General features: G+C 37.7%; 1 protein-coding gene across 1 annotated transcript; it reads right to left on the bottom strand.

Annotated features, from left to right (window-relative positions):
- Positions 1 to 4,505: 4,505 nt before the first annotated feature.
- LOC101664440 (40S ribosomal protein S18-like) lies at positions 4,506 to 12,490 on the bottom strand. Its single transcript, XM_045298204.1, has 2 exons — positions 12,412 to 12,490; positions 4,506 to 4,972 (listed from the first exon to the last, which is right to left on the bottom strand). The coding sequence occupies exons 1-2, from the start codon at positions 12,488 to 12,490 to the stop codon at positions 4,506 to 4,508; spliced, it is 546 nt and encodes a 181-aa protein (XP_045154139.1).
- Positions 12,491 to 13,117: the final 627 nt, after the last annotated feature.

A 13,117-nucleotide genomic window follows, 5' to 3' on the forward strand; every position in this document is an offset into this window, starting at 1 on the left:
GCAATGTTGCTTAGAAATCAGAAAATTGAGTAGATGTATTACAGTTTTAAGAAAAATATTACTGAAACTCAAATCAAACCTGCTGCCTTTGTCAATTCCAACTTATAGCCATGCTGTGGACATGGTAGCATTGCCCCCACAGAGTGTCAAAGCTGACTGATTACCACATCTCTTTCCAGAGGGCTGCTGGTGAATTCAAACTACCAATTTGTCCATTAGCAACCAACAGCTCAGGGTCCCACCATGACTTTTTATACTACTAAAGGGTTAATAAAAATCTTTTTCATTAAATACAGTCTTTGGATTTCCAAGAAAGTCTTCGAGACAATGTTTACCCATTGTGAGATTCTCAGTACCAAAGAGGAACCCTAATGAGTAACCTTGAGAAACCTGCTCTGGCAAGTAGGCATAGTTACAAGCATCCTCTTGTATATCTGGTAAAGAGCAAGAGACAGCCAATGATGGACTGGACAGGGGGCTTCAAAGGGAGTTTGACTTATCATGTAGGCAGACAGGCTGCATTATCAAATTCTCTATTCTAGCAAGAAAAACTTTATTCCACATGAAAGTTCACCATGTAGAGAATACATGAAAGATGATTATTTGACTAAATGTATTACCAATTCTATGTGTGTGTGTGTGTGTCTGTTTGTTGTAGGACACATATTTGAAATGCTATTATTGCGTTAGAGCTAACAAATTACTGAATTCTGTTTCATTCCCTGAGAGACTATCCCTAGTTCCATATTGGAGTGGATCACTAGCTTTATCGTTAGGTTTGGTTCCATGTGGCAATGAATCGTCAAATATTTGAACTTAAGTTACTGTGGGACATTTTCCTCATAGAAATTAGCTTATATTATTTATCATTCTACAAAAGGAGCAAAGACACTGAGTACAGGTTTAAACTTGGCCAGGTTTACTCTCGGCCTGCAATCTTCTAGTTTTACATCCTTGTTTCCACTTTGAGATCCTGAGCTCACATCTGTGACTTCCTGGGAGCTCTCTCAGGAGAATGGTATCAAATACAGAGAGAAAAATCACCCTAAGAACACAAAGGCCTGTAGCAGTTTGAGGCATTTCCTTCCTCGCAGTGCTTTCCTGTCCGCTCTAACAGAGGTCGAAGTCTTGAGTTTAAACTTGGGCCTTAATACCTCTGAGAATAGAATGTAACTAGATTTTCTTTCAAGGAAAAAAAATCATCATGAGATTTTAGGGCAAGATACACTTTATGAATTGTTAAACTGTTAAAAGGACAGATTTAAATTAGAAGTAGAGATTATTGTTATTATTAAATTAGAAGTAGAGATTATTGTTATTGTTATTCTAGATCTGGTGGAAGGAACGCTGATGTCACTGTTGGCTCTCTGCTCCTGAAAAATGAACAAACCCTGAAACATTTCAGTTAGGGCTGGAAGACTCCGTGGCATTTTTATTTTTATTTTTTGCTTTCTTTTGCCCAAGGCCAGTCCACGTTAGAGCATGTTTTGTCCAAATATTATATATATGTATATATATAGACATGTATATAAGTGGTGGTGTAGTGGTTATGCACTGGGCTGTTAATCACAAGGTGAGCAGTTTGAAACCAACTTTAGCAGTTTGAAAACAGCTTTTTAGGAGAAAGACTAGACTTTCTACTCCCGTAAAGAGTTACAGTCTTACAAACCCACAGGGGCAGTTCCACCCTGTCCTGGGGGCTGGAGGATGAGTCAGAATTGACTTTATGGCAGTGAGATGAGTTTATACACACATACGCACACACAAACACCACATTTATGTATGGATACAGATACACACATACATATATATGGGCATATAGGTAAAGTATATTTTCCCTTATGTTCCCCCAAACCTGAATTCAAATAAAGTACTCTAAGATGAGTACCACAATCCTAGAAGGTGCTAACTGGCCTAAATTAGATTCAGTGAAACAATTACTTCCCAGCTTTTAGATGACACATTTTTTTATTAAGTATATAGGAGTTTACAGTGTAAACTTTCATGGAAGTTTCATTTAAAAAGTAATTTTAATCAAAGCAAACACTTTCCCACATGTGTTTAATTGTGTAGCATACATTAGCAACATTTGGAAAAATCCATGTGTAAATAGATGTTAACTATATTTCCGGTTATTAAAGTATGAAACATATTGTTTGGAAATATAAATCAATAAATAAAAGTAAGGACTCAGTGTTTCACTAGGCATTGCACTTTCCTTTAATAGCCACATTATATCAAACTTGATTTTATCATATTTACTAGTATTTCAACAGCTAGATTTTAATAGGATGCTTCAATGTATAATTAATAATGCAATCAGTAAAAGCTATTCAATGGAGAACGCATAGTCTTAATGCTATACATGAGTATTAAAGATAAAAATCTGTGACATCGTCCAACTATCTTTTCCCAGTCTGATCCATCTGTAATTCAGAATACCTAACTAAAACATAGATTACAGAGTTAGGGTAAGTGCAAAGCACTAAGCTGACAAATACAAAGTGTTGGCTATTATTGCTGTTTGGAAATCAGAAATTTGAGCTATTCATTTTGTAGTCCAACACTCATCGCTCCAATCCCGTGAATTCCCAAAGCTTTTCATATGGCTTCCTCAAGGACAGCTATCATGTCTTAGCCACTGCAATGACAGATGGGACAGAATGTGTCATGTGATGGATAACTTTGGAGCCATAGTACTTAATCCTTCTAATACTAATAGCTGCATTATCATAGAGATTTATGAGAATGTCAGTTTCAAGCTCCCAGTTCCATTCATGGGTTTTTAAAACTTCAGCTGCAAAAAACATGCATCCTTCCCATTAATTCTAATTATCATGGTTCATCTTCTCAGCAGTTTTGCACTCCGGAACCTTTCAGTGCAAATTAACGTACCAAAAAAGTGTATTAATTAATATTTGTAGCTTTTAATTTCTGCAAGAGTGTTGTCTGGAAGCAGCTGGCAGCACAGGGCTGCTGCTATTGAATCTTTGCCAAACAAGTGCAGATGTAATTTTGTTATCTCTTGCTTAGTCATTTACGCAAATTAATTTGAACAATTAGCCTTTTACTGGTCCTTCATGAATCATGCAAAAGGGATCTGCCAAAAATTGCTAGTTGACAGAAAAGAATTGGTTAATGCTGTTTTTTTTTTTGTTTGGTTTTTTTTTGCGGGAAGGTAACGCAAAGAGAAGTTGAACAGTATTTCAGACTAGACAATTGCTTAAATATTCTATTGTAAGATTTACTTACTCTTAAATAAACTTGAGAATTCCCCTGGATGGAGAGTCAACCTAATAGTAGTTCCTTTCATAGGAGGACTGTAATTTTTCATGAAATATATCCAACTCGGGCATGTCTTCAGAATCTGTGCAATTACTAAAATTCATTTAGAAAACGGAAATTTTAAATGAGATGATTTTGACTCTGTGATTATAGGTCATAGAGCCTCACTTTAATGTTCACAACTACCTATCAATATTTGTATGTATGTTTGTGCATTTCTTTATTTGTACTAGAGGGAAAATAAATTACATATAGCCTCATTTCATTGCTCATAATTACCTTCTAAACTTTTATAATTTAAGAAAAGAGAGTACTTTAAATCATTGAATACCAAATTAGTAAAATGTGAAGACTGCTTAGAAAGATCTTAGGTACATCCTACATAATTAAAAGAAAGCGCTGTTGTTGATCAGTGACAGCGAGCTGGCGCCGACGGACAGTGGTCCACCCAGAGAATGAAACCCTGCCCAGCCCTGGCCATCCCGGTCATCTCTCCTGTGTGTGCCCCTTTGTGGTAGCCACACTGCAGTCCATCTTACCGGGGCTCTTCCTGATTGTCTTGCCGGCCCTCTACACAAAGGGAATCAAGCTGTAGTTCTGTTTTTGATAAGGGGCAGTCTGGAATACAAATTAAGAAATACAAAATGAATTTCCCCTGGGAACTGATTCTTACTACCTGTGACTTTGTTTTTAATTTAATTCCAACTGGTTTTATTATTGGTATATTTGTTGTGAATAATTGGAGTTAAATAATTTTGCATCTTATAATATAAACAAATGAGTGTATGCCATTTTAATGTCAAATGAAAGCTAAGAGATAAGTACTCTTTCAAATTTTGTATAACATTGTTTTAGAAAGGCTTAAGAAACAATTTGCGTTGTACATGAAAGTATATTGCATCTATATATTTATATGTTTTAAATAAATATATGCTTATGTGGTTAGTATATTGAAGTTTGATTAAAATGTTTCATCCTTCATCTCATTCACTATACAGTTACATAAAAAATATTTAATATCATACAATATATTTTAAAGGGTCAAGAAAAATTGTGTATTTGTTTAGGAATCTGTTACAAAATAGATAAGTCTTAAAAGTGAGTCCACTTGAGATAGAACTAATAATTGATCTATTATAGAATATTTTAAAAATCCAGGTTACTTTTGTGTGTTTGTGTATGTGTATAAACTATTTATTAATAGATAAGGTTGATAGTCTTTATTTCTTCTTGGACACACAATAGTTTGGGCCACAGCGGCCAGTGGTCTTGGTGTGCTGGCCTTGAACTCGAAGGCCCCAGAAGTGGCGCAGCCCTCTGTGGGCGCAGATCTTTGTCAACCGCTTCATATATTCGCGGAGCTTGTTGTCCAGACCATTGGGCAGGACCCGGCTGTATTTGCTATCCTTCACATCTTTCTGTCTATTCTGTCTTTCTGGAATCTTGTCCTGCCGTGGATTCTGCGTGATGGTGATCACGCGCTCAACATCATCTTCGCTGAGCTCTCCTGCTCTCTTGGTGAGGTCGATGTCTGCTTTCCCCAACACCACAGGAGCATATCTTTGCCCCATACCCTTAAAGGCAGTGATGGCAAAGGCTATTTTCCGCTGCCCATCGATGTTAGTGTTGAGTACTCGCAAAATGTGCTGGAACTTCTCAGGGATTACTGTAGACAATTGGACATCCCCTTATGCAAGGGTCGCAGGGATGAGACGAGCCAATCAGGGTGCAGTGTAGCAATGATGAAACATACTAATTTCCTCTAGTTATTTAATGCTTCCTCCACCTACTATCATGACCTCAATTCTACCTTACAAATCTGGCTAGCCAGGAGGATGTACACTGATACAGATAGGAACTGGAAACAGGAAATCCAGGGCAGATGATCCTTTCAGATCAGTGGTGAGAGTAGCAATACTGGGAGAGTAGAGGGAGTGTTGGGTGGAAAGGGGGAACCTATTACAAGGATCTACGTGTGACCTCCTCCTTGGGGGATGGCCAATGGAAAAGTGGGTGAAGGGAGACTTTGGACAGTGCAAGATATGACAAAATAATAATTTCTAAATTATCTAGGGTTCATTAGAGGGGGGAGCAGGGAGGGAAAGGAAAAATGAGCTGATGCCAGGGGCTTAAGTGGAGAGCAAATATTTTGAGAATGATGAGGGCAATGAATGTACAAATGTGTTTGGCACAATTGATGTACGTATGGCTTGTGTTGAGTTGTATGAGCCCCTAATAAAATGATTTTTTTTAAAAATCCAGGTTACTTGGGGTGGGGAAGTCATGGGTAGTGGAGGAACAGGGCACTAACCCACCCAAGGGGGTGGGGTTTATAACTCCACAGGGAAAGAGGGACAAGACTTCAATCTGTTGCTTCGAGTAATACCAATGCAACACGCCATCATGAAGCAGGAAACCAATATGAGGTCTGAGGGGCTGGCCCCAATCCCAAATACACTGCCAGTCCCTCCTCCCCCTAGAAGCTCAGGGAGAGGGCCATGTCTCATCAGAGCACAGAGGAGCAAATGAAGATGGAGGGAGAGAGAATGGAGCACATCATGGGCCACCAAACCCTGAGGACAATATTCCCACTCAGAGCAGCCAATGCACAGAGAGGACCACAGGGCCGGCCCCATTATGAGACATGGCTGTCACTGATGCATAGCGCTATGGGGGACAACACTGGAGCCACAGTGTGGGAATTGTGCCCAATCTGACCCCACCACATTGAGGCAAAACACAAAGTGCATACAACAGAGCAGCAAGGGGAGCAGAGTGATGAAATCCTTGGGGAATACCAAAAATAGACTGTGGGGCAAGGGTGTGGCACCCCATCAGACTAGACCAGAAGACACTCATAAAGGTCAACAAACAGACCTTGAACTATTTATAGGCTTTTCTTTCTTTCTTTCTTTCTTTCTTTCTTTCTTTCTTTCTTTCTTTCCTTCTTTCTTTCTTTCTTTGTCATTGGTTTTTGTTGTTTTGTTTTTCTTTGTTGTTGCATTTTGCTCTGTCTTCTTTTTGTGCATATTATTACCTCTGCATGTCTATCTAGAGGAGAAAATAACAGGATCGCCGATTCCAGGGGTGAGGGTGGGGACATGGGAGGGGAGCACCGGGAAAAGGAAGTGGGTATTAACAAACCCAGGGACAAGCAAACAATAAGTGGTCTAAAATCAATGGTGAGGAGAGCATAGGAGACCTCATAGGACTTGATCAAGGGCAATGTAACCGAGAGGAATTACTGAAATTCAAATAAAGGCTGAACATGACAATGTGACAAGAGGAAAGTAAAAGGAAATAGAGGAAAGAACTAGGAGGCAAAGGTCATTTATAGAGGCATTTATACAGGCATGTACTAATGTAAATATATTTATATATGACAGTGGGGGCATAGATCAATGCACATATATTTATAGGTTTAGTATTAAGATAGCAGATGGACATTGGGCCTTTACTTAAGTACTCCCTCAATGCAAGAACACTTTGTTCTATTAACCTGGCATTCCACGATGCTCACCTTCCCAACATGATCGCTGAAGACAAAGTGGTTGCACAAGCAAATGTAGTGAAGAAAGCTAATGGTGCCTGGTTATCAAAAGATCTAGCATCTGAGGTCTTAAAGGCTTGAAGAAAAAGAAACGGTCATCTAGCTGAGAAGCAGAAAAGCCCACATGGAAGAAACACACTAGCCTGTGTGATCACGTGGTGTCAATAAGATCAGGTATCAAGCATCAAAGAACAAAAAATCATATATCACTGTGAATGAGGGGGAGTGTGGAGTGGAGATCCAAAGCCCATTTGTAGGTAATTGGACATCCCCTTACAAAAGGGTCACAGGGAAGAGATGAGCCAGTCAGGGTGCAGTATAACACCAATGAAACATAAGACTTTCTGCTAGTTCTTTAATGCCCCACCACCACCATTATCATGATCCCAATTCTACCTTACAAATATGGCTAGACCAGAGCATGTACATGGTTACAGATAATAGCTAGAAACACAGGGAATCCAGGACAGAAAAAAATCCTCAGGACCAATAATGAGAATAGCCATACCAGGAGGGTATGGGGAAAGTGGGAGGAGATGGGGGAACCTATCACAATGATCTACCTATAACTCTATCCCAGGGGGATGGACAACAGAAAAGTTGGTGAAGGGAGACATTGGTCAGTGTAGGATATAACAAAATAATAATAATTTATAAGTTATCAGGGGTTCGTGAGGCAGAGAGTATGGAGGAGGGAGGGGAAAAAATGAGGAGCTGATACCAAGAGTTCAAGTAGAAAAAAAGTGTTGAAAATGATGATGGCAACAAAGGTACAAATGTGCTTGACACAATGGATGGTGTATGGATTGTGATGAGTTGTACCAGCCTCCAGAAAAATTATTTAAAAATAAAAAAAGAAAAGAAAAAAAATCCAGGTTACTGATCCCTCTGCGAATAATCAATCCTTTTAATCATGTTGGCAAAATGATTGCTCTTCAGGCTTTTTATTTAACTCTGGAATTAACCCTATGTTTCCCAAAGAGTATTTGGGCAAAATTGGTATTAATAGAAGAAAAAAAATTCATAGCTGGAAGTATCTTAAATGATAATTTGTAGAATATCTTATTTTATACTTTTATTGATCTCAGCCACCTTGCAGGTAAACTGTGTTGAAATATTTGAAATGGATAAATGTTAATCCAGTTTGCTATTTTAAAAGTCCAGTGAATATTTGGGTGATATGTTATGCTTTAAAACTCAATACTTTTTCCAATTTATTTTTCTTTTTAAAAGACTGTCACATATTCATTAGTGAAAACCACAATAAAGTAAGAATATTTCAAAAATATGTAATCCCACTATTGCAAAATAACTAGTTAATGTTACATTAAAATAAAACACATTAAATTCATTGCCAATTCTATATTTTTGTGAAGACATTATTTATGAAATAGTAAAATACAGCATCATAATATGAGAAATGCTGATGCTACTAAAGTATATTTCTTGTCATTTTTTAATTCATAGGTTTTAAGAAGATTATGGATTTTTATATTGTTGCATATGAATTTGTATCAACAATTTTAGTTAGAAGTATGAGTCATATTTATTATCCAAACATATTTATCTTTTTTCAATTATTTGCAGAAAAGAAATTATTTCTTTTGAAACCTAATCCATATTATTTCATTTCATTCCAAAATTTCTACTTTGTCTGAAAAATCTTAGCATCAAAATAACAACAAGAATGTCAGTTTTAAATGTTTAAGATAAAGGAAGCATACTCATAGTCATCCATCTGTATTAGTGAATTTGAATAATATTTGCTCATATGTTCTCTTATGCATATGTACAATTTCCTCATAGGCAGAATAGTGCTTACGTATGAAAGTCAGTCATTATTCTTTAAAATTTTAAAGCAGTGGTTATCTGAAGTACTTTGTAAACTGTAGAAATAAAAAATTATCAGATCAATGAATAATCTTAACAGACCTGATTTTGTAATTGTACTACTGCTATCTTAAAAAAGCATCACAAGCCCATGTGTCTCCCAAATTAGTTATTCATGGCTCTAGGTAAAACTAATTTAAAATTTATTTTCTCCTATCGCACTGTGTGGCTTATTGTTTATTTTGATAGGCACCTTCAAGTTGTTTCTAACTCATAGCAAATAATGAAATGCTGGCTGTCCTATGCCACACGCTCACTCATTTCTGTGTTTGTTTCAGCCATTGTGTTAGTCCATCTTGTTGAGGATTTTCTTTTTTGATGACCCTCCACCAAGACTGATGTCCTGCTACTTATACTGGACCCTACTAGTAACATGTCCCAAGTACATAAAACCAAGTCTTTCATTGATTCTAAAGAGCATTCTGGTTGTTATTCCCATAAAAAATTGTTCATTTTGTCCTTTTAAATAAGCTAAGGGTGATGATTTAAAGATCACAGCTCCCAGGGAATTCTCAAAGGATGTTGTCTAGTTTTTTTTAGGTGCCATCCAGTCAGTTTAGACTTATCACGACCCTGGGTACCAGAGGGCAAAACACTGCCCAGTTCTGCGTCATCCTCATTGCTGTTATGATGTTGGAGCCCATTGTTACAGTCATTGTGTTAATCCTCTTTTTTTGCTGCCCCTTGGTTATGCATTGGACTGCTAATCACAGGGTCAGCAGTTTGAAACCACCAGCAGAATGTCACATTAATAGTATTCTTCTATAAATGTAAATTCTGTTGAGTCACCTTTCTTTGAACAGGTACAAATATGGATATTTTCTAGTCACCTGGCCACTTAATTGTCTTCCAAATTTCCTGGCACGGGAAAGTGAGTGTTTCCAATGCTTCATCACCTTATTGAAACACTTCCATTGGTGCTGTATCAGTGCCGGGAGCCTTATCTTTAGCTAATGCTCACAGTGCAGCTTGAATTTCTTCCTTCAGACCTGTTGGTTCTGGCTCATATGCTACCTCCTCATATGGTGGGTGGTGGACAAGTTCTTTATGGTGCAGTGTCTGTTTTTGTTTTTTTTTAACATCTTCTCTTATTTTTTACAGTGATTGCATTCGTTCTATCTTCTCTCTTTTTTTAAAAAAATAATGTATTGGTGACTCTTACAGCTATTATCACTATACATGCATACATACATTGTGTCCAGCACATTTGTACATATGTTGCAATCATTATTTTCAAAACATTTTCTTTCTACTTGAGCCCTTGATATCAGCTCCTCATTTTCCCCCTCTCCCACCCTCCTTCATAAACCCTTAATAATTTATAAATTTCCCCTCTCAGTGTCTTACACCAACCACTATCTCCCTTCACCCACTTTTCTGTTGTCCATCCCCCTAAGAAGGGGTTAGATGTAGATCACTATGATCTGTTCCCCCTTTGTCCCCTCACCTTCTCCTTCCCTTCCTGGTCTCTCTAGTCTCATTATTGGTCCTGAAGGGTTTATCTGTCCTGTATTCCATGTGCTGCAATCTGTACCAGTGTACATGCCATGGTCTACCCGGATTTGAAGGTAGAATTGGGATCATGATAGTGGGGGTGGGGGAAGGAAGAATTAAAGAAGTAGAGGAAAGTTGTATGTGTCATCAGTGCTATTTTGCGCACTGACTGACTCATCTCTTCCTTGTGACCGTTCTGCAAGGGGATGTCCAATTGTCTACAGATCGGCTTTGGGTCTCCACTCTGCATCCCCCTGCCCTGTCATTCACATTGATATGATTTTTGTTGTTGTTGTTCTGGGTCTTTGATGCCTGATACCTGATCCCATCAACACCTCATGATCACACAAGCTGGTGTGCTTCTTCCATGTGGGCTTTGTTGCTTCTGAGCTAGAAGGCCGCTTGTTTATCTTCAAGCCTTTAAGACTTCAGACATCATTCAACATTTTGTCCATATGATCTTTCAATATTTCAAAGTTACTTTTTCTTAAGTTCTTTTGATTCTTCACCCTAACATATGTTTAGTGTGTCCTTACTTTTTTGTTTTTTAAATGGTTCTTTGTTCCGTTCATGATAATACTTTACTTTTTTTCTCAAGGTCCTTGGAAATTTTCTGCTCAATCTTTGCATCGTTTTTTCTGCCTTAGCTACTCTATAGTTAAGAACATGTTTAAGAGTCTCTTCTAATATCCACTTTGATTATTTATTTCCTGTCTTTTTAGTGCCTTTTTGATTTCTTCATGAATCATGATGTTTTCTCACAGCTTATCAGATCTACTGTCATTATTGTTTAATGCATTAAATCTGTTCTTGATATATTCTTGAAATTCAGGTGGAATAAATACAAGGTCGTATTTTGGCTCATATGGACTTATTTTAATTTGCTTAAACTTAATCCTGGACTTATATATGAGCAATTGGTGGTCTTTTCCATAGTTAGCCCCTGGCCTGGTTTTAGCTGCTGATATTGAGCATTGTCTCTTCCCACAAGTATAGTCAATTTAATTTCTCTGTATTCCACATGGAGAAATCCATGTGTACAGTTAGTTGCCTCTTGTTTTATTGAAAAAATATTTGCTATGAATAAGTCATTGGTTTTGCAAAACCTATCATGTGATATCCAGCTGTTTTTATCACTAAGGCCATGTTTCTGTTCTAACTACTATTCCTTCCTCTTTGTTTCCAACTTTTTAATTTCATTAAAAATAATTATCAATAGATCTCAAATGCATGTATCAATTTCTGACTGAAGACACTGTTAGAAATTGGTAGAATACTTCAATTTCTTCATCATTTGCTTCAGTAGTTGGTGCATAAATCTGAATAATAATTGTATTAATTGGATTTCCTTGATGGTGGATGGATAGAATCCTGTCACAGATAGCATTGCACTTGAACATTGAAATGTCCTTTATGACGATGAATGCAGTGCCTTTCCTATGGCCATTCCATTGTTTCGTTTCCAGCAGAACAAAAATATGCTGATTCAAAATGAGCAATATCTTAAGTTCCTTTGAGCCTGTTATCATTCTTTATGCATTCCATTTAATTTTGATGACTTCCAATTTCCCTAAATTCAAACATTGTACATTCCAAGTCCCTATTATTAGTACATTTTTGCAGTTGTTCCTTATCATTTGGACTCATGCCCCATCAGCAAATGTGGATCACTAAGGCTGTACTCTCACAGACTTTACTTAAATTCGGTCATTGTGGTTGACTCTACATCAAGAAGGCTGCTCTTCCTCCGTTACATTTTGAGTGACTTCTGACCCGAGGGCCTCCACGCCTGACGCCATCTCTGACAGTGGTTTTTTTTTTGATGCTATGCATAAAGTTTTCAACAGCTACTTTCTCTGAATTGGACAACCAATTTATTCTCTGTAGTTTTTCCTTCATCTGGAAGGTTGTTGACATCTGTTCATTGTTGGGTGGCCCTGCTGGAATGTGATTTACCGGTTATTGGCACAGCTTCCAGTGTCACAGCAACACACAAGCCACCATCGTATGATAGACAGAGACAAGTGGTGGATCTGTAGGACAGATTGCCTTTGTCACTTGTAAGTGCATTACCATTCTGGAAAAACTTTTTCAGGCAGAAATTTCAGTAAGTTTTCAAATTTTTAATAAAAACCTGCTTAATCGCCTCCTTGATAGTCTTGGTTGACTTCTCTACCTTGATTTGAACTGACCCAGCAGATCCACTTGGAAGCCGCCACTTTCATTGAACCTGACTGTCTGGATCACATTAATACATCCAAGACTGACCATGATTCCAATTAAGTCCATGAACTCGTCTTTATTAGTTTATCGTGCTTAAATGATTGATTTAGAGATCAGCTTTTAGAGATAGTTAATATTCATGCAACACTTCGGGTACCCACGGAGAACAGCAGTTGCTGAGGCTAAGAGCGCATCAAAATTGAAAGGCCTCTGACCTCAGGGGCGGTCTTAGCATCAGTAGCTGTGACATCCATTCCCTGTTCTTTATCCACGTGGCTGGACTTCCTCCACAGGTTCTCCTTTCATCAAGGTTGACAGTCGTTCCTGTCTTGGCTCATTTTTGAGGAATTTTCAACCTTCTTGAAATTGTTTGATCCATTGAAAACCCCTTTAAAATAATGTGGGCCAGTATTCCTGCAAACTAGTTGTAAAGCTTTAATAATTTGGAAAGATGGCCACTTGAGAGTTTTTAAAAAATTAATATTAGTTCTGATCTTAAATAATTTTTTCTATCACACAAAAACACTCATATGAGACCCTAATGAGACCCCAGATATCTGAGAGAACTTGTCTGAAGTGATCCACTCATGCGAGAGACATGTATAAACACATTTTGTTTCAAGTAACCACCGTGTGTATATGCACTGGAACACTAGTAGCAGTTCTAGTTCCCTT

Source organism: Echinops telfairi, unplaced genomic scaffold, assembly GCF_000313985.2.
Source record: "Echinops telfairi isolate 266 unplaced genomic scaffold, ASM31398v2 ScPeMD7_4;HRSCAF=17, whole genome shotgun sequence".
NCBI classification, from domain to species: domain Eukaryota; kingdom Metazoa; phylum Chordata; class Mammalia; order Afrosoricida; family Tenrecidae; genus Echinops; species Echinops telfairi.